Source organism: Lampris incognitus, chromosome 8, assembly GCF_029633865.1.
Source record: "Lampris incognitus isolate fLamInc1 chromosome 8, fLamInc1.hap2, whole genome shotgun sequence".
Taxonomy (NCBI): Eukaryota; Metazoa; Chordata; class Actinopteri; order Lampriformes; family Lampridae; genus Lampris; species Lampris incognitus.
In genome coordinates, this window is record NC_079218.1 from 27794226 (window position 1) to 27816105 (window position 21880).

The 21880-nt window shown below is 47.2% G+C and overlaps 1 protein-coding gene across 3 annotated transcripts in view; it reads left to right on the top strand.

The window, feature by feature from the left end:
* LOC130117215 (androgen receptor-like) overlaps positions 1-21443 on the top strand; it is a 120415-nt gene extending 98972 nt beyond the window's left edge. For all 3 annotated transcript variants that reach the window (XM_056285392.1, XM_056285393.1, XM_056285394.1), the window contains exons 7-9: positions 20520-20650; positions 20909-21060; positions 21285-21443. In XM_056285392.1, the coding sequence (XP_056141367.1) occupies positions 20520-20650; positions 20909-21060; positions 21285-21443 (442 nt within the window). The remainder of the gene's footprint in view (positions 1-20519; positions 20651-20908; positions 21061-21284) is intronic.
* The last annotated feature ends 437 nt before the right edge of the window (positions 21444-21880 follow it).

Sequence of the window (21880 nt, forward strand, 5' to 3'; positions counted from 1 at the left end):
GCGGTGCAGCCTCAGGGGTTTGTGGCCTGTCCCAGATGTGGACAGCAGCGCTGTCAGGGCCTGGTGATCTGTCCTGAGGGTGAAGGAGCGGCCATAGAGGTAGAGGTGCCACCTTTCACAAGCCCAGATACAGGCTAACGCCTCACGCTCACCCACGGAGTACCGCTGCTCGGTCAGGTTGAGGGCACGGGAGGCGAAGGCAATGGGCTTCTCCACACCGTTCTGGGTTTGAGACAGCACGGCCCCTATCGCTGTGGCTGATGCGTCACAGGTCACAAAGGTGGAGCTGGAGATGTCGAAGTGAGCCAACACTGGTGGTGAAGTCAGTTGAGTCTTGAGATCACGCACAGCGTCACTGCATGCCTTTGACCACACCCATGGCTCGTCCTTACGCAGCAGCTGGCGCAGGGGGGCTGTGGTCGCAGAGTACTGGGGAAGAAACCTCAGGTAGTAACTTGTCATACCCAGGAAGGAGGCGACCTGGGCGGCCGAGCTGGGCTCAGGGATGGCCTGAATGGCGTCCACGTTGGATTGTAGTGGAGTTACACCGCTCGCTGACAGCCGGAACCCCACGAAGTCGATGGCTGGCACAGAGAGGACACATTTCTCAGCATTGAGAGTTAGCTTGTGCTTGAACAGGGCTGCGAAGACCATGTTAAGGCGCTTGTCGTGGATTTCACTGGTGGGCCCGTGTACCACTATATCGTCCAGATAAATGGCCACGCCCAGTATGCCAGCCAGCACGGAGACCATGATTTTCTGGAAGCAGCTAGGGGCGGAGCTGAGACCGAAAGGCATCCTGGTGTAGCGAAACACTCCTGCATGTGTCACAAAGGCTGTGAGGTTTCGGCTGCTGGGGTGGAGGGGCACCTGTAAGTACCCCTGTCTGAGGTCGAGCTTGGAGAACACCTCAGAGCCATAGAACTGAGCAGTGAGTTCTTCTGAGGTGGGCAGTGGATACTTATCAGGGACCACTGCCTTATTTACTGCACGTAGATCGACGCAGACACGCAGGCCCCCCGACTTCTTCTTAGCCACCACGAGGTTTGAGACCCAAGGTGACGCGTCCACCAGTTCAATGATGCCAGCTTCCAGCAGTTGTTGCAGCTCGGCGGAGACCCCATCACGGAGAGCCAACGGGATGCGGCGCAGTGGTTGGATGACAGATTTCACAGCAGGGTTGAGGAGAGGTTGATGGGTGAAGGCGGAGAGGCAGCCCAGCCCCATAAACAGCGATGGCCACTTCTGCTGCCAAGGTGTGGCGACAGTCAGGATTGCTGCCCCCCTTGTGTCTAAGAGGGAGAACCCCAGAGCGGAGAACAGGTCCAGGCCCATCAGGTTGGCCCCACGGCGTGCCACATGAAAAACTGCATTGGGCACCAGCTTGGTTCCATAGCGGACAGTCACTTGGAGAGAGCCAACCAGATCGATTTTGGAGTCACCATACCCACAGAGGACAGCTGAGGGTGCGGACAGTGGCAGTGAACCGAAAAATTGACTGTAGGTATCAACATTCAGGAGAGACACACTTGCACCGGTGTCCAACAGCAGTGGGATGCACACATCATTAATGTTGACTGTGCATGATTTGAATGACACTGGCGCAGAGCTCACCTTGTGAATGACGGCGGTTGAAGACTGGGGGGTGTGGCCCTCTGACCCAGCCGGGGAAGATCGACAGACGTTGGCAAAGTGATTGTGCTTACCGCAGCTACGGCATGTCTGGCCACGGGCAGGGCAGTTCTGAGCCCTTGAAACATGAGACCGAGACCCACAGTTACCACAGGACTGTTGAGGGCGGGGCCGAGAACGCCGTCGTTGCAGTTGCAAGACGTCCCCAGTGGAGCCGGCGCCCGCCTCGCTCTGGTTGGGTTGCGTCCCGAGGGGCAGCCGTGAGTAGAGGGAGGAGTCGTTGGCAGCTTGACTGGAGGTGGCCACTTGCTGTGTATTTAGCACAGCAGCACACTCAGCTGCTCCCTCAACCTGTAGTGCGATGGTAATTGCTCTGGACAGCAGCAGATCGTCTTTTTCCAGCAGGAGAGTCTCACGCACCTTTGCGTTGTTGGTGTGTTCGATTAGCTGGTCGCAAACCATCTCGTCCTGAAGCGCGCCAAACTTGCATGAGCTAGCTAGCCCTCGCAAATCAGCTACGTACTGCCGCACAGACTCACCAGGCAGTTGGTGTCGCTGACGGAATATAAATCGCCGAAGGAGGGCACTCTGTGGAGCAGCGAAATGGGTGCTCATAAGTCCCACAGCTTCGGCAAAGCTTGTGACGTTCCCCAGAGACCCGAGCACACGATGACCCTCTGCTCCCAAGCAGTGTAGCAACAGAGCCGTCTTCCTAGCCTGGCTCACGTCGTCGAGCCCTGAGGCGATGATGTAATTTTCAAAACTATGTAGCCAGCGAGTCCATGGTACCGGAGGCTCGCCAGGTAATGCCAGGAAGGGGGCAGGTGGTGGGAGAGAGATATCAGCCATCCTCGTCGCCAATATTGTATTTTTAAATCACGTCAGGACACAGCGCTGTCGCTCGACACAACCTCTCCGTGGCATTCTTTATTTAGACTGACACAGCATCAAAGGCAGACCCGATCAAACAACCCAGAGCCCGCAGGCATCACCAATCGATCCCAGCACAATAGAACAGCACCAAATCAAATGCAGCACTGTCGATGTGTGCATACATAACACTCGTCCCTCCAGGTCTTCCATGTCCTCGAAAGGTTGCTTGAGTCCAGACATAACGTTTGCGGTGGTTTAAGCCCATCCATGTCACACGGCAGTCTCACGCTAGCAGCTAATGCTAACATATACTGAACGTTGCTTAGGAACACTAACCGCTCTCCCGCTCCTAGAAACTTTTCCGCACCAAACTTCAAACCGAGTCGTCCGCCGCTGCCACCATGTTAAAGTGTGTTGTTACCTTCTACTAATGAGACGTTACAACTCGTTTCAACCCCACGGGGCTATAAACTTTAATAATAACTTCGGCACGTAAGGTTATGCATCATGCTCGGTCCGTTATTCCAGGTGCAACAACCTAAACGACCCCTGTGTAAACAAGGAACTAAACAATGGTTCCTAACAATAGTTCCTATTGTTACAAACAGTGCCATTAGCTTACGCCTGTTTTATCGGAAAAGCACTTAAACCGAAATTAGGGTGACCAGACGTCCCGGTTTGTCTGGGATTGTCCCGGTTTCAAGCTGGGTGTCCCGAGTCCCGGCTACTCTAGCCTGTCTCTTTTTTTTTGGGTGGGAGGGGATAAAAATCCTTCAATGTATCATGTCCGTCGAGACAGACAAGCGTGTGAGCGCGTGCATATGCGCATGCGCGTGCACGAACCTGCGGTACACTTTTTAGGGTCCCGGTTTGGGATTTTGAAAATCTGGTCACCCCTCCCGAAATATATCAATAATATGAGGTCACTAACACATCAACACAAAACACGCAACACCGCTCTAAGACTTGTTTTGAAATATAAGGGGTAATAGCTGTGTCCCACTTATTTTATAAAGTTTAAGGTGAACAGCTCCCAAAAACATGCGTGCTCATGTCGCCATCTTGGCTCGCCTCCTGCCATTCAAAATGAATCCTTGCCTCTTGCTTTTCCTTTCCCGTCAGTTCCGTTCGGTTCTGAAGGAGTGTTAAAATTAAATAGCACACTCGGGGTCGCGCGGTGTATGGGGCATGAGAGTTGCGAATAAGGGATCTCTGTCTCTCCATTCTTCCACGCCGGCTCACCACATTGGTATCTCAAGTGGGATTGAGCTAAAGAATCGAGAAATAGATCCAGAGACTGAAGCAGGACATCGAGCAGACCCTTTGGCGCTTGGAAAACCTGGCATGCATAAGACGGAGCCTGCCAGAGACCGGAGGTTTTCCAGCCCAACCTGATGGATCAAGTGCACCGAAGCTCCACTGGACCAGCGCCAGAGAGCAGCGTCCCGCCACCGTCGATCGTCCCCTGGAGAACAGGAGGACCAGCGCCAGAGAGCAGCTTCCCGCCAGCGCCCCCTGGGCGGGACGCTGGTGGGAAGCCGCCCCCTAGAGGCCAGGAAGGCCAGCGCCGAGGAACGCACTCTGCCTGACGCCGCCGATCGCTCCCTGGAGGCCAGGAGGGCCAGCGCCAACTTGCTACACGGACGCCATATTGCCTACCAACTGTTATGTCATGTGACCAGCTTAATGACATAACTGACCGAAAGTCGCCTCACTTTTGACTACTGTTAAATAAGAATTTAACATGACTATTGTGTCGGGCCCAGCCCGACAAAAAAAAACATGGAGCCACCACCCCGTGGACCCACCACACGTGGGGATGAGCATTGGGGTAGGGTGCAGTGCAGACTGGGTGGTAGGCAAAGGCGGGGACGTGGGCGTGCCGACTTCCGGCATCGCAGATTGGTCCTCGGGATGTGGAATGTCACTTCTCTGGCAGGGAAGGAGCCTGAGCTGGTGCGGGAGGTGGAGTGGTACCAACTAGATATAGTTGGGCTCACCTCCACACATAGCATGGGCTCTGGTACCAAACTCCTGGACAGAGGCTGGACTCATTACTTTTCTGGAGTTGGCCAAGGTGACAGATGCCGGGCGGGTGTGGGGATACTCACAAGTCCCCGGTTGAGCGCCGCTGTGTTGTAGTTCTCCCCGGGGAATGAGAGGGTATCCTCTATACGACTGCGAGTCGCTGGGGGGAAGGCTCTGACTGTTGTGTGTGCTTATGCACCGAATAGCAGTTTGGAGTATCCGGCCTTCTTGGAGTGTCTGGGTGGTGTCCTGGATAAGGCTCTGCCTCGGGACTCAATAGTTCTGCTGGGGGACTTCAACACTCATGTGGGCAACGACGGAGAAACCCGGAGGGGCGTGATTGGGAGGAACGGCCTCTCCGATCTGAACCCGAGCGGTGCCTTGTTATTTGACTTCTGTGCGAGTCATGGATTTGCAATAACAAACACCATGTTCGAATAAAAGGTAGTTCATAAGTGTAATTGGTACCAGAACACCTTAGGCCCAAGATCGATGATAGACTTTGTGGTCATGTCATCACATCTGCAGCCATATGTTTTGGACACTCGGGTGAAGAGAGGAGTAGAACTGTCAACTGATCACCACTTGGTGGTAAGTTGGATCTCAGATGGCGGGGAAGGCGGCTGGACAGACCTGGCAAACCTAAACGTGTAGTGAGGGTGAACTGGGAATATCTGGTGGAGGCCCCTGTCCGTGAGGTCTTCAAGCCCACCTCCGGAAGAATTTCTCGTGTATCCCGAGGGAGGCTGGGGACATGGAGTCTGAGTGGGCCATGTTCAAAGCCTCTATTGTAGATGTGGCAGGCAGAAGCTGTGGTCATAAGGTCATCGGTGCCTGTCGAGGCGGCAACCTAAGAACTCGCTCGTGGACACCGGTGGTGAGGGAAACTGTCAGGCTGAAGAAGGAGGCCTTTCGGACTTGGCTGGCTCAGGGGTCTCCTGAAGCAGCAGACAGGTACTGGGAGGCAAGAAGGGCTGCCGCTTCAGCGGTCGTGGAAGCAAGAAATCGGGTGTGGGAGGAGTTCGGTGAGGCTATGGAGGAGGACTTTCGGTTGGCCTCAAGGACGTTCTGGCAAGTCAGGAAGGGGAAGCAGGGCTTGACTCAGGCTGTGTTCAGCCGGGGAGGGGAACTGTTGACCTGGACTGGGGATATTGTCAAGCGGTGGAAAGAACACTGTGAGGAGCTCCTGAACCCGGCTAACACATCCTCAGTGGAGGAGGTAGAGTCTGAAGACTAGGGGAAGCCCCACCCATATCCTTGGCAGAGGTCTCTGAGGTAGTTAAAAAGCTCCTCGGTGGCAAGGTGCCAGGTGTGGATGAGATTCGCCCTGAGATGCTAAAGGCTCTGGACATTGTTGGGCTGTCTTGGTTGACACGCCTATTCAGTGTCACATGGAGGTCGGGGACAGTACCTGTGGAGTGGCAGACTGGGGTGGTGGTTCCCATATTCAAAAAGGGGGACCGGAGGGTGTGCTCCAATTATCAGGGCATCACTTGGCTCAGCCTTCCTGGGAAAGTCTACTCTAGGGTGCTCGAAAGGGGCTCCGACCGATTGTTGAACCTCGGATCCAGGAGGAACAATGCAGATTCTGTCCTGGCCGTGGAACAACGGACCAACTCTTTACCCTTGAGGAAGTGCTGAGGGGGGCATGGGAGTTGACCAGCCAGTCTACATGTGTTTTATGGACTTGGAGAAGGCTTACGACCGTGTACCCCGGGGCATTCTGTGGGGGGTACTGCAGGAGTATGGGGTACCGGGGCAGTTGCTACAAGCCATCCGGTCCTTGATAACCAAAGTGAGAGCTGTGTCCGCATTCTCAACAGAAAGTCAAACACGTTTTCGGAGGGTGTCGGACCCCGCCAAGGTTGTCTCTGATTCTGTTTGTGATATTCATAGACAGGATCTCAAGGTGCAGCCAAGGTGAGGGGTGTGTCCATTTTGGGAACCTCAGAATTGCATCTCTGCTCTTTGCAGTTGATGTGGTTTTGTTGGCTTCATCAGAACGCGACCTCCAGCGTGCACTGGTGTGGTTTGCAGCTGAGTGTGAAATGGCTGGGATGAGAGTCGGCACCTCCAAGTCTGAGGTCATGGTTCTCTACCGGAAAATGGTGAATTGCTCTCTCCGGGTTGGGGATGAGTTGTTGTCTCAAGTGAAGGAGTTCAAGTATCTCGGGGTCTTGTTCACAAGTGAGGGTAGAATGGAGCGGGGGATTGACAGGCAGATTGGTGCAGCATCAGCAGTAATGCGGACGTTGTACCGGACCGTTGTGGTGAAGGAGCTGAGCCGGAAGGCAAAGCTCTCGATTTATCAGTCAATCTTCGTTCCAACCCTCACCTATGGTCATGAGCTTTGGGTAATGACCGAAAGGGTGAGATCGCGGATACAAGCGGCTGAAATGAGTTTCCTGCATAGGGTGTCTGGGCTCAGCCTTAGAGATAGGGTGAGGAGCTCGAACATCCGGAGGGAGCTCGGAGTAGAGCCGCTGCTCCTTCATGTCGAAAAGAGCCAGTTGAGGTGGTTCGGGCATCTGATTAGGATGCCTCCTGGGCGCTTTCCGGCCTACTGGGAGGAAGACCCCGGGGTAGACCCACAACTCGCTGGAGGGACAACATGTCGAATCTGGCCTGGGGACGCCTTGGAATCCCCCAGGAGGAGCTGGAGGGCATTGCTGGGGAGAGGGACGTCTGGAGTGCCCTACTTAGCTTGCTGCCACTGCGACCTGACCCCAGAGAAACGGCTGATGATGAATGAATGAATGAATATTGTGTCTGTCACCTTATTAATTGGTCACATAGCAAAATGATGTTTTGTGGGTGTAATGTGCCATGAATGGATCACTGTTCATTTCTATTACTAGACTATGACCCCAATTTAGAGGAAACAAGAATTTATTAGATTAAAAATTTAGACAACATATTGAAGCTATTGAGAAAGGGGTTTGGCCTTTTAAGGCCACACCACTGCGTAAATAATTTTGGGAGGCACTTTATGTATTTTACATCATTCATTATCAGCACTTAGGGTTCCAGAAATTATGGCTTTTCCATCATTTCAATCCCAGTTTCAGAGAACCAGAATTTTTTTTAATCATTGTGAACCAGCAGTCAAAGTAGGTGGTTTAACACCATATCAGAAGTAGAGGCTATGGTAATAACGTGTTTCATTTTTTCAGTCCATGACGAAGATGATGAGATCAGGAAGAAACCAACCAGCGTTCATAACACAGTCGCAGGCACTGAGCAGGGGCCTCTGCTGCATGCATCTAGATTTCAACCCAAAGAATTTACTCCAGAGACTTTAGTTTTTATCCACTACACTACTGGTGGGGTGGATAAATTGGTAATCAGTACCAGTATTACATATTTTGCAGCGTTCAGGAGGCTACTAGTGAATGATAATAAGCAATAATATCAGGGACACTTGAGAAATATTAGGCCTACCTGTTTTGAGGTTTAGCCAGTGCAGCATCAGTTCTGTATTGGGGTTCTTGTCTAGTTTATCTCAACGCTACCCACACATTGCCTCAGCTCAGGCTCAGGCCTGTCACTCAATCCATCCCATATGACAATCTGACACTGTTTATATTTGCCTGATTTCTGTCAAAGGTTATACATGGCTTGGATGTGCTATACAACTGATTTCCACACATCAATACCTTAGTCTCTCGGGTTGCTCTAGGGAAGTTAGTTTATCGAAAAATCATAACACTGAAATGAACTCACCGAGCACAAATAGGAATAAGCTGAGGGGCACCAGCCCAGCCTGCGAATCTTCACAGTCCAAACTGCCCTCCTTTGTGCATCCTGTGGAAATCACTGCATCATACGGCCTTGTCCCGGCCAAACGGAACAGCCCCAAGCCGCACAACACACCATTTCTCCTTCAACTGCTACAGATCGTCGAGAAATGGGCCGAAAACGCAGGAAAAATCATTGAAAGGTCATGATGACAGAGCCAGACGTTGGTAGGCAACATGGCGCCCATCAAGTACGTGACAGGCTCTCAGCCAATCACAGCGAGTGCTGCAAAGATCAAAGGATGGCCAGACTCTCTCTATACACGGCGCTGCTTCCCGCCGCTGTCGATGTCACCTTTGAGGCCAGCTAGCCAGTCACTGTGGAACCGCCACTCAGCAGGCTCAGAGCCCCGGTGCAGCATTGGAGTGCCACTGCTGCCAGCAGCAGAAGGAGCGGGCCCAGATGACGCCGGTGTTGGCAGCCGCCCAGACCGCTAGCAACAAGGAGAGGTTGTTCCAGTTGACCACACAGCAGCGGGAGGCAGACATGGCCCTTGAGCTGGTGAAGGGCTGGCTGGAGAGAGGGCGGCGCCCTGAGTGGATGGAGGTGTCAGCACTAGGACCCAAGGCAGGGGCCTACCACTCGCAGTAGGGCAAATTTGAGCTCCATGGTGGGTTGGTGTACCGGAGGTGGCAGGCTCCCGGATGAGGGAGTGGCCTCTTGAAGCTATTGGTGCCCCGTCTACTCCATCCTCAGATTCTCCAGATGGTCCATGGCTCGGTGGGGGCGGGGCACTACGGTAACGCCAAGACTCTCCACCGCCCGGTTCTATTGGCCTGGCTGTCGATGCAATGTGGAGCCGCACGTACACTACTGCGACTCCTGCACCTGGCCGGCTCCGGAGTGTGGCAGAAGAGGGCCTATGATGTACAGTGCCTTGGGAGGTCTGTTCGCCAGAGGCGACACCCTGGACTTTTGAGGGACTACAGTCAGGTCCATAAGAATGTGGACAGTTACACAATATTTGTAATTTTGCCCCTGTACACCACCACAGTGGATTTGACATGAAGTATTTGAGATGTGATTGAAGAGTACACTTTCAGCTTTAATTTAAGGGGTGGGATAAAATTATGGCATTAACTGTTCAGGAATTACAGCCAGTTTTATATATGGTCACCCCATTTTCAGAGGATTAAAAGTAATTGGACAAACAAACATAACTATGATTATAACAATTATGTTTAATGTTTGGAGAAAAATCCTTTGCAGTCAATGACTGTCTGAAGTCTGGAACCCATCGATATCTTCAAATTCTGAGTTTCCTCCTTTGAAATGCTCTGCCAAGACTTAACGGCAGCTGCCTTCAGTTGCTGGTTGTTTGTGGGTCTTTTGGCCATTAGTTTGATCTTCAGCAAATGAAAAGCATTCTCAACTGGGTTGAGGTCAGGTGACTGACTTGGCCACTGGTGAATATTCCACTTTTCTGCCTTGAGAGACTCTTGGGTTGCTTTCTCGGCTTGTTGTGTGTCATTATCCATCTGCAGTGTGAAGCGCCATCCTCTCAGTTTTGTGACATTTGGCTAAATCTGAGAAAATGGTATATCCTTATAAACATCACAATCCATCCTGCTATTTCTGTCAGTAGTCACATCATCAATAAACACCAATGACCAAGTTCCATTGGCAACCATACATGCCCATTTCATAACACTACCTCCACCATGTTTGACAGATGATATGGTATGCTGAGAATCACGAGCTGTGCCTTTTGCTGTCCACAGTTTTCCTCTTCCCATCCTTCTGGTACAAGTTAAGCATTGCTTCATCTGTCCAAAGAATCTTGTTCCAGAACTGGGTAGGTTTTTAGATGTTTTTAAACACAGTCTAATCTGGCTTTCCTGTTCTTACGTGACACCAGTGGTTTTCACCTTGTCGTAAACCCTCTGTATTGATTGTAGACTTGGACAATGATACGCCTACCTCTCAAGAGTGTTTTGCCTTCACTAGATGTTGGGAATGTGTTTGTCTTCACTAGGGAAAGAATTCTGTGATCATCCACTGTAGATGTGTTCTGTGGTCTTCCAAGCCTTTTTTGTGATGCTGAGCTTGCCAGTGCATTCTTTCTTTTTAAGAATGTACTAAAATGTTGATTTGGCCACTCCTTAAGTGTTTACTATCCATCTGATAGATTTCCTTTGCTTTTTCAGCCTAATGATGGCCTCCATCACTTGTATTGACACCTCTATGGACTTCATGTTGAGAGTTCCAATGAACAGATACCAAATGCAAATGTAAATAATTGGAATGAACTCCAGACCTTTTATCTGCTTAATCTGTCATGGAATAATGATGGAAAAGGTCTTACTTGCCCATGAAACCACTTGTTAGTCAAGTGTCCAATTACTTTTAATCCTCTGAAAATGGGGTGACCATATATAAAACTGGCTGTAATTCCTGAACGGTTAATGCAATATTTTTGTCCAGCCCCTTAAATTAAAGCTGAAAGTCCACACTTCAATCACATATTGGTTACTTCATTTCAAATCCACTGTGGTGGTGTACAGGGGCAAAATTACAAATATTGTGTCACTGTCCAAATAGTTATGGACCTAACTGTATGTATTGGGTGATGGGTTTGTCGCGAACGATTAACCCTTCCGGCTGGAGGCTATATAGCAACCAGGGGAGGCAGTCGCTCTGACTGTCAGTGGCTCCACCTGGGAGAGCGCATGGACTTACGGGACACAGGAGCTGCCGTTCAAAATGAATCCTTGCCCCTCCTTTCCCGTCAGTTTCGTTTGGTTCTGATGGAGTGCAGCACTCTCTGGGCCATGCAGGGTATGGAATATGAAAGTCGCGAATAAGACATCTCTATCTTTCTAGTCTATTCTTCCACACCGGCTCACCACAATATATTAGGCTGATATTTTTTGTGCACAGTTATGACTGTATGATCAAGAACCTCTTGTTGTTCTCCTCTGGTGGCGATTCAAAACCTTTGAAAAACATTTATTCTCGTTACTGCCTCTCCCTCTCTTCATTATCTCTCTAGCTTGCTCAACAATCACTGCTCTCCCGTTCTGAGTCCACAATAGATGTGAGTCGCACTAGTTGATTTATATCGGGCAGCAACAGACTCGTGTCTAGATGGGAACCCCGGTTTTGCGAAACTCTCTCGCACTCTCGCATATGTGCAAGGTAAGCGTTAGTTTAAGTTTAGGTTGAGATTTGAGTTAGGTTAAGGTTAGGCTAGTGCGGTGACTGGGGGGGGGGTTATAACAGAACCGGATCTTCTGTTTGGCTAGTTCTATCTGCTGAGCTGGGCTCATAGCAGCAAAACTTTCAATTAGCTCTCTCTCTCCCACAGAAATTTGTTCCTTGATCGGACAGAATTTCAAAGGGGGTGCCACGCCTGGCCACGAAGCGTCTGAGGGCCATCAGGAATGAATCACTGTCTACTGAGTTGAGAAGGTCTAAATGAACATGACGGGTTGTCAAACACTTGAAGATCACACCCCATCTCTTCTCATTGCTTCGTCTACACTTTACAAGGTAGGGCCCAAAACAATCTACACCAGTAGAATAAAAGGCCGGTTTCAAGAGACAGAGCCGTGCAGGAGGTAGATCAGCCATTTTTGGAGCCTTTGGTTTGGCGCTCCATTTCTGACACTGGGGGCAGTGATGTTGATTGTGGCGTACCCTTTCCCTGCCCCTGAGGATCCAGGACTGTCATCAGATCTCAGCAAAAACCCTTTCTGGTCCAGAATGGCACAGCTTGTTGCCATACTGCTGTACAACAAGTTTTGTCACTGGGTGCTTTGGGTGCAACACTATTGGGTGCAACGTGTCAGAGCTGAGGCCTTCAACTTGACGTAATCGACCACCTACGCAGATCACTCTTATGCTGAGGTCAAACTCTGGGGACAAGGTAATAAGGCAACTACCTGATGGGATGGGCTTGCCATTCTCGCAGGCCTTATACTCATCAGGGAAGCTTTCCATTTGCACCTGTCGCAATATGGTGGTTTCGGCCAGTTGGTAATCTGCAGCAGAGGGACTGTCGGGCTGATGCCCACCCCATCTAGGGATCTACAAGTGATTTCCACCAGGTCTTCAAAGGAGGTGCTTGCGGAGCTCTTCAGGTTCTGCATCGTATACTGGGGCTGGAAGTATAGGCCATAATTCTGGGGCCTGAGAGGAGGTGAATAGGCAATGAGAGAACGAGAGTTGACCCTGCAGGTGTTTTGAAGGCCCTTGCAAGGTCAAACCTAGGCAAGTTCTAACTGCAGCTAGGTCTCTTGGTGGACCGAGGCGCACTGGCTCGATGGGAATAATCAGGTCTGGGTGATCTGAGCCAATGAGCAGTGTGGGGCGGACCTTGTGGAGGGAAGGTAATGGCAGGCCTTTTAGGTGTCTGTATTTTTGTTGTAGGGTCAACAATGGGTATGTATACTCTGCCAGACTGAGGTGGTTGGCAGTGAAGGCATCTTGGATGTGAAAATGTTTATGTGGCTTATAAGCAAAAGGTATAGAGATGGAGACAGAGGCTCCATGCACTATCTTAATGTCTTGGAGTACCATCTGCAGTTTCAGGGCTTCAGCTGTTCCTTGCAGTCCCAGGTGCTGTGCGGCATTGGAGAGCAGGATGGTGCCCTCTGAGCCATCATCAAGACTAGCACATGTCTCCAACGCTCTATTCTCTTTATGAAGGATACTCTTCACAACTTTGAGGAAGACTCTTCTGCCATGGTGAGGCTGGTCCAAGTACAGCATCTGAGTCAGGGTTGTAGAGGTTTGTGCTCTCTGAGGGAATGTCTGCAGGCTCTGCAACACTCCACTGATTTACCTCGTGGAGATAAGACAAGTGCTTTCCCTTAAAGAGATGGCAAGACTTCTTTAAGTCACAGTCTTTAGCTAGGTGCACTGGGGCACACTTCCAGCATCGCTTATTCTCTTTAATCCAAATGACAGCCTGATCTCTAGTAAGGGCAGCAAAGTCTGTGCATTGGCTCAAATAATGTGCTGTACTGTTGCAGTAAGGGCAGTGAATCGTTCCCTTTCCTTTAACCTTTGTTGGGAGAGCAGCTGGGGTGGTTTTACATGGGAGGTGCTCTGCTCCATGCATGACAATGGCTTGTCAACTCAGGGGTCGAGGTTTCTGCGCTCTTCTCACAAGGGAAACTTGGTCTGTGGGGTCAAATTCCAGACAGTCTGCCTCCAACTGCAGCCACTCTGCAAACTCTAGCAGAGATGTTTTGACTTGGTTGGGGTTCTTCCTGATTTGGTGTCTTCTGAATCTCTACTGCTGTGAACAGGGGGTGTCTATTCAGTAGACATTTCACATTTGATCCACTGTGCAGCTCCTCCACACCATCTTCCTTTAGGGCTTTTAGCATGCCTACAATGGCCTGTACACGCAGTGAGAAGTCATCCAGGGCCTGTTGGTCTCCTGCACGAATGGGGGGACAAGTTCTCCAGGGTCTCACTTTCCTTTAGAACAAACTGATAAGGCCGTCCATACCTTCTATCCAGTGCTTGCAGTGCATTGGTATAAGGGGTGGAGGACTCAGCATGGGCAAGGACAAGCCGATGAGCGTTCGGGCTCTTTACATGCTTCAACAGTGGAGCATACTTATATTGTTCAGAGTGGCTCTGGTTTAGGAGGTTACTGAATGAGAGGCGAAACTCTACGTACTGTGCTCGGTCTTCTTTGGTGAAATCTGGGAATGTTGGCCCTTCAACACTGTGGATGGGAAATACGGAGGCACTGCCTGTGTATCTCTCCATCTCCAGTGCTCAGACTTAGGCAAAAAACCAGCTGAAATAAACACGTCTTTTATATATCCAGTTTTCAAGGAAGTGCCAGAAACCGCAGTATGAGCAGTGAGCACATCTGGGCATTTCCAAAGTGATAAGACCCTCTCATTCAAATTTTGACTGACAGGCAAAATGAAAACACGCCCGCTTGGGTTAACACACTGGTGCGTAAACATCTATGAAATTACGTTTTCCGCATTATGGCAAATCAAAATGAGCCAGAATCAAACCCGGCCTATGAACCTGAAGTTAATCAACCTCCAGTTCGAGGACTGCAGATGTTAATGATGGTAAATTGGCATAATTTACAGAGTGGTCATTTATATGTCTATTTTTTAGGTTTCCCACCTGGTTTAACAGCGAGTCATGTAGAACTGTCAGTACCAGTCAATAAAGTGGAAAAAAATCATTCATTAGACATAAAATCAAGGCACAATGGCAGAAATTATGGGACAACAATGTAAAAGGACAACATCTGTACTGGATCCAACAGGAAGTAGGAGTAGAAAGGACTTGGGGGAAGAGCAGGAGAGAACAGAACATCATTTGTAGGTTAAGATTAGGGCATGCTAGACTAAATTCTTCATTGCAACTCATCGGGAAACTTCAAACTGGGACCTGTGATGTCTGCCACCAACTAGAGACAGTGGAACATGTATTTTTTATTTGCCCAACATATGCAAGAGAGAGAATCATAATGAAAGCTATCTTGGAACAAAAAGGAATTGTGCACATGACCTGAAATCAATTTTCGCGGGGAACGCTGGAAATGGTGTCCTTGGGTGCATCTTCACCTGTCTCATGGATACTGGACTGGTGGAGAGGCTATAAATTAAGCAGTCTTTAATGCAGCAGTGGGTGGCAATAATGCCCCATCTGGGTGCAATTCGCCATTAATCCAGAAGAAGAAGAAGAAAGAGGCTCTGGACAACAGGCAGAGGCGATAACAAAGAGATGTCAGATGGCCCCGGTTGCAGCGGTGAGACACAAAAACATCACTTTCACCAAGCTGTCTCCAAGAAGGCAAAGACATGGTGAGCTTGGCAAGGCTAATCCAACCACTCCTCAATTGCCCCAACCACTCGGGTCCAGAATGGAGAAACCAGAGGACAGTCCCACATGAGGTGTAGAAAAGTACCCATAAAACGATTACATTTCAAGCATTCATTGCTTTGAATTAGACCAAGCTTTTTAAATCTGACTGGAATCCGGTAATATCTATGAATTATTTTATCTACTACTACTACGCCGCTCCCGTTAGGGGTTGCCACAGCGGATCATCCGATCATCTATGAATTATTTTATAACGTATAAATTTGCTCTTACTATCCCTTACTAGCCAACCCATGTTACGGACAATATTCTCCCAGACCTCTTGTTCAAGCTCAATGTCCAGGTCCCTTTGCCATATTATCCTCAGACCCTCCCTTTTACCATATAAAGCATTTGCTGCCATTTTGTAAAATACAGAGGATGATTGTACAATATTTGGGAGCTTTAAGAACCTTTGCAATACACTTTCATCCTGTTGTGTATTGTAACCCATAGACTGTAAACAACTCCATAATTGGAGGTATTTCCAAAAGTCCCCTTAATCAATTAAATTATATTGATACTTTAGCCCCTGATAGGCGTAAAACACTCCTTTCCCCTAATAGATCAGCAATTGTGGCTAAACCTTCAATGTGCCATGCCCTCAAACATAGTTTTCTTCCCTATCTTAATCGTAGGTTTCTCCCATAAGAATGAGTAACCTTGTTTATATTGGGACAGGTCAAACATTTTATGGACTTTGTTCCAAACTTCCCGTGAGTGATAAAGTAATGGATTAATATCCCCTTCAGCAGGAGACTGTGATGGTTTTTGAGACAGAGCATCTATACATCTAAAAGGGGAGGTAAACGACTTCTCTATCTCCATCCAACTCAGATGTGAACCACTCCCTGACCAGTGTTTGCATAGCTTAACTATTTCAAAGGCTATACTGTAAAGTTCTATATTTGGCAATGCCAGTCCTCCTCTCATTCTAGTAGTAAACAACTTAGTCTGACTAATTCAGGGTTTCTTTCCATTCTACGGGTAATCCCTAACTACTTCATTATACTGCTTAAGCACTGACGCAGAACATTTTAAAGGAAGCATCATAGAAATATAGTTAATCTTTGAAAATACCATCATTTTAACTGTTTTTATCCCCCCCCCCCCCTTAGAGATAAATTCAACATTTTACACTTGACAAAGCTAGTCTTAATATTTTGGAGCACTGGATTTATATTAATTTGAAAAATCTCATGAAAGTCTGTAGTCAATATTATGCCCAAATATTTCATCCCTGATGATAGCCATTTAAATGGAAATTCCTCATTGTCAACAGGGGACCAACCCAAGGAGACTGGCATTACCTCTGGTTTTTGCCAGTTGATTTTGTAGCCCAAAATCTCAGAAAAACTCTCAACAATGTCCATGACACATGGAATAGAGGAAGCTGGGTTTGATAGTAGCAACAAAATGTCACCGCTGTACAAAAACAGTTTATGCTCCCTCCCTCCTGGCAGCACTCCCTTAATTCTCAAATCATCTCTTATTGACACTGCTAGTAGTTCCACAGACAGCGTAAAGAGCAGTGGGGAAAGAGGATCCCCCTGCCTGGTCCCACGTCCCAGATTAAAGAATGGGGATGTAATGCCATTTGTAAGAACAGCTGCCCATGGTGCTGAATAAAGTACCTTAACCCATTTAATAAATCCTGCCCCACAGCCAAAAGCCTGCAAAGTATACGTCAGATATCCTCATTCCACCCTATTAAATGCTTTCATGGTGTCAATCCAGAAAGCAGCAACTGGAATATCTTCTCTACGATTTAACCACATAAGATGGAGTAGGCATCTGAGGTTGTCAGCTGATGATCTGCCTTTAATAATACAACCTGGTCATCATTAATACGTTGTGGTAGAACTTTCTCCACTCTTATTGATAATACCTTAGTCCAAATCTTGCAATCTACATTTTCCAGACTAATTGGCCAAAAGCAACTTGGCTCATAGGGGTTGTCTTTTTTCCCCAAAAAAGAAGAAATTATATACTTCAAGTTTAGCCGTCTATAAAGTTTGTCTGGGATGAAAATCAAAACAAAGAACGCATAAGATTATTAAGACATTCATATCAAGTATAATTTCAGTAATTTTTATCATGTTGTACTCACTGGTAGTCTCATTTTCTCTCTGCTCCCCTCTCTCCTCTTTATCTGGCTGGACTGTCCTAATGTCCCTCTCACCATTACCATGCTCTGTCAGCTTCAAGTGTAATAAGTAATTAGACTAGACAAAGGAGTAACACAGGACATGATGCAGGAGATGAGTATTTGATAATTAAAGTCTTAAATTCAATTCACATTTTTAAGATAAGATACTTTATTGTCAATGTGCACACATAACGAAATCGCATTTGGTGACTCTCAGACCAGCAGCACTAGACAATATATATATGGGGAAAAAAAGTTAAAAAAAAAAAAACAAGATTAAAAACAGGACAAATAACATTTAGCATAAATAAGTGAGGTAGTAAAAATAAGTGAGGTAGCAAAAATGATAGTGACACAATAAAACATAGCAGCGGCTTTTAAAGTTCAAAATAGTGCATGGGATTATTGCACGTAGTTATCCATATTGCAGCGGCTGTAGTACCAGTTAGTCCTCAGCAGCTATAGGCAGGTGTGTGTGTGTGTGTGTGTGTGTGTGTGTGTGTGTGTGTGTGTGTGTGTGTGTTGATGGAGGCTACAGCTCTGGGGAACATGCTGTTCCTCAGCCTGTTAGTCCAGGTTTTAATGGTGCAGTTATATTTTCTCCGATGGCAAGGGAACAAACAGACAGTGACCTGGGTGTGTTGCGTCTTTGCTGATGTTGCTGGCTTTCCTCTGTAGGCGGCCAGCATACACAGGATCCAGGTCCGGGAGCACAGCTCCCACAGTCTTCTGTGCTGTCTTTACCACCCAGGCCATGTCTTTCCTATTCTCTGCTGTGCGTGACACATTGACAAAGGATGCTTTCTACTGTGCTTCTGTAAAAGTTGACCAGCAGCTGAAAGGGGAGACCGGCTTGTTTAAGTTTCCTGAAGGAGAAAAGCCTCTGTTGTGCTTTCTTCACCAGATGGGAGGTGTTGAGTGACCATGTGAGTTCTTTGGTTATGTGGATTCCCAGGATTTTGATGTTATACACAATATTCAGATTCAGATTCAGACTTTATTTATCCCAGAAGGGCAATTCAATATGCACCTCTTCACCGTTTATGTGCAGTGGGGGTCGGGTGGTATTCTTGGATCTCCTAAAGTCCACAATGATCTTCTTTGTTTTACTGGTGTTCAGGACCAGGTTATTGTCTGAACACCATCCAGCCAATGTTGGACCTCCTCTCTGTAGTGTATCTCCTCATTGGTCATGAGTCCCACTACAGTGGTGTCAGCAAAACTTCACTATAGTGCTGGAGGAGTGAATGGGGGTGCAATCGTGGGTGAAAAGGGTGAAGATGGCTGGACTGAGCACACAGCCCTACGGCACACCTGTGTTCAGGATGAGCATTGAAGATGTGTGGTTACCTATCCTGACATTTTGTGGTCTAAGTGAAAAAGTTCATAATCCATGAACAGAGTGAGGTGGTTAATCCTAGGTTGCTGAGTTTGTGTACCAGTTTATGGGGGATTTTCGTATTGAAAGCAGAGCTGAAGTCAATACAAAGCATCCTGACATATGTGTTTGGATGCTCCAGGTGGGACAGGGCTGTATGAAGTGTAATTGAGACTGCATCCTCTGTAGATCTGTTCCCCCCCGATAGGCAAATTGGTGGCTGTCCAGATCTGTGGGGATGATGTCCTTGATGTGAGAGAGTATAATCCTCTCAAAGCACTTCATAATAACTGGGGTCAGGGCAACTGGGCTAAAGTCATAAATTGATACCTGCTGTTTTTGTGGAATGTGCTACTGCCAGTACTTTGTCCTTGACCCAGTCCCAGACTGTCACCATCCTCCAGTTTATGCTTAAGTCAAGGATCCAATGTGGTCGCCATTCATCATTCTTATGGAATAACCTGCCTGCTGCCGTCAGACAACCAGAGCCTGTTGAGTCCTTTAAAGCCAAACTTAAAACTCATAATTTTGCCTTCACCTAGAATTAGTTGCCTTTAAATTGAGTACTTCATGACGTGTACTGCATGGCGGGTAGATTTCTATCCCAATGAATTCACTAAACTGTCCTGCTGACGAGATTATAGGGTATAATTATTGAATATTGCAACTGTTCTCTTCTCATGTCTTTTTCTCTCTGAATAATGTCTTTTCCTGCCTCTTCTCCCATATATGTGAATGGTGTGATGTGACTCTCCTCTGTTTGCAAGTGTAGTCTGTCCTCCTGCCAGGTCTACATGATGACAGTGGTCACCACCTGGATACTGCTTAGCATCGTCCTCGTCACACTCTTAATATAGTATCTTATAAATCCATATAATTTTGTTATCCCGTTTCAAAGTTGTATCCTTCTCTCAGTCCGATGTGTGACTGTTTTTTCTTGTCTCTTCTCACATGTATGTGAATGGTGTGATGTGATTCTCCCTGTATGCATGTGTAGCCTGTTCTGTCAGGTCTACATGGTGATGGTGGTCACGTGGCTCAGGTCCTGGGCCTTTCCGGTGGCATCTGGACACTGTTTGGCAACCTCCTCATCATATTCTTCATATATTTTATAATTCCATTGTAATTCTGTTAGTCTCTTTCCATGTTGTATTCTGTAAATTGTGTATACACAACATCCATTGCACGCCTGTCTGTCTTGGGAGAGAGATCCCTCTTCTATTGCTCTCCCTGAGGTTTCTTCTTATTTTCTCTCCCTGTTAAAGTTTTTTTTTTTTAGGGATTTGTTCCTTATCCAATGCAAGAGTCTAAGGACAGGATATCGTATTGCTGTAAAGGCTCCTGAGGCAAATTTGTAATTTGTTATATTGGGCTATACAAATAAAATTTACATTTGGTTGTTGTGAAAGACGCGTCAGTTTTAAGAATGTGAAAACTAAGCCTGTAGCAAAAAACAAAAAAATATTTTAGTGAGAGGTTAGGCTGACTACAAAGGGTAATGTTAAGATGAAGTCATTCTTGGAATTGTTTTAACAGCTTGCTCAGGATGTTTATATCCCACAGCAGAAATACGTATGGTGCTGAAGATAATTTTACAGTTATTGTTCTCATTATGCCATGATCACACATGGACCTGACCCCTGACTCGCTTCCCTTTTTTATGGTCACTCATCACAGAACAACTCTGTCCAATGTAAAAAGCAGTTCATCCATTGCCATATCTGATTTAGATGGCTAACAAGATATGCAATGACTCCTCACCGCATCTTGTTGGAGTATGACCTTTTCAGATCTCCTTTCTTCCCTCTGCAGTCATCGCATGCACATCTCGAACATGTATGAGCACTGCATACAAATGAGACATCTTTCCCAGGAGTTTGCCCTGCTGCAAATCACCCAGGAAGAGTTCCTATATATGAAGGCCTTGCTCCTCTTCAGCATTAGTAAGTTCAACTGCACTGTGCATTCACCTGAACCACTCCGTGTGTATTGAGCATGCAAGTAAGGCCTTTTTTTAGAAAAATAATACCTATTTTCTCGTTTTCCCATTTGTTTACATGAATTCCTTTTATTGTAACAGCAACAACCACAGAGTTCCCTCTATTGCTGTTGTTTATGCTTTTTTCAATGATCAAACTACGGTAAGATTTGTCACTACATACCATGTCAGAATAAACAAACACGGTTTCTGTTTTTACCAGTTCCAGCTGATGGTCTCAGGAGTCAAAAGTACTTTGATGAGTTGCGTCGCACGTACATCAATGAACTGGATTGCCTCATTAACCAGGGGATGAAACCTAACTACTCCCGGAGATTCCACCAACTCACCCTCCTCATGGATTCTCTTCAACCTGTGAGCTTTACTTTCCTAAGCTATTCTGCATGACCGTCATGCCATCATCTTCTCTTGCTGTTAAATATCCATTTTGCTTTACTTGATATTTTACGGTAAATGACATCTGCATGTGCTGCATCTGCTTGCTAAAAGATTTTAAAACATGTCTTTTGTAGAAGCACCTTATTGATGTAGTTTATAAATTCTTATGGTGTTTCCTCTTTGTATTTCTTCTATTACAGATCGTAAGACAACTCCATCAGTTTACATTTGACCTTTTTGCCCAGGCCCAATCATTGCCCATGAACGTCAGCTTTCCAGAGATGATTGCAGAAATCATTTCAGTATATGTACCAAAGATCCTGGCAGGCTTGGCGAAACCAATCCTGTTTCACAAGTAGAAAAATTCAAAAAGTGACTTGTGCAAACGGCCTACTTCAACTTCAACAATGGCTTTATATGGTTTCTATTGGATCATCAGTTTCATAGCACTCGGTCCATTTTTTTAACCATTCTATCTTTGCTTTGAGTTTTCCATTTGGACACAGTAGACTGTTTTCTAAACAGGTTTCGGAATTGATCTCAAGAGCTGCGAAACATTTTGTTTGACAGCCGTGTCTCGTCTGGTCAAGGGTAGGAGAGTTTGTTTTTTAACAAGTGGAGCACAAGTTCTGCTTTCCAGAGACAATAAATCCTTACAAATAAATAAAAAGGACAAACTCAGTCTTAAAAATCACACATTAATAGTATCAAACACTTGAAAATGTGTTGGCCTTCATCAGACATACCAGTCACAAAGCAGATATAGACTTTTTTTTTAAGTAAAGATGTTTTGTGT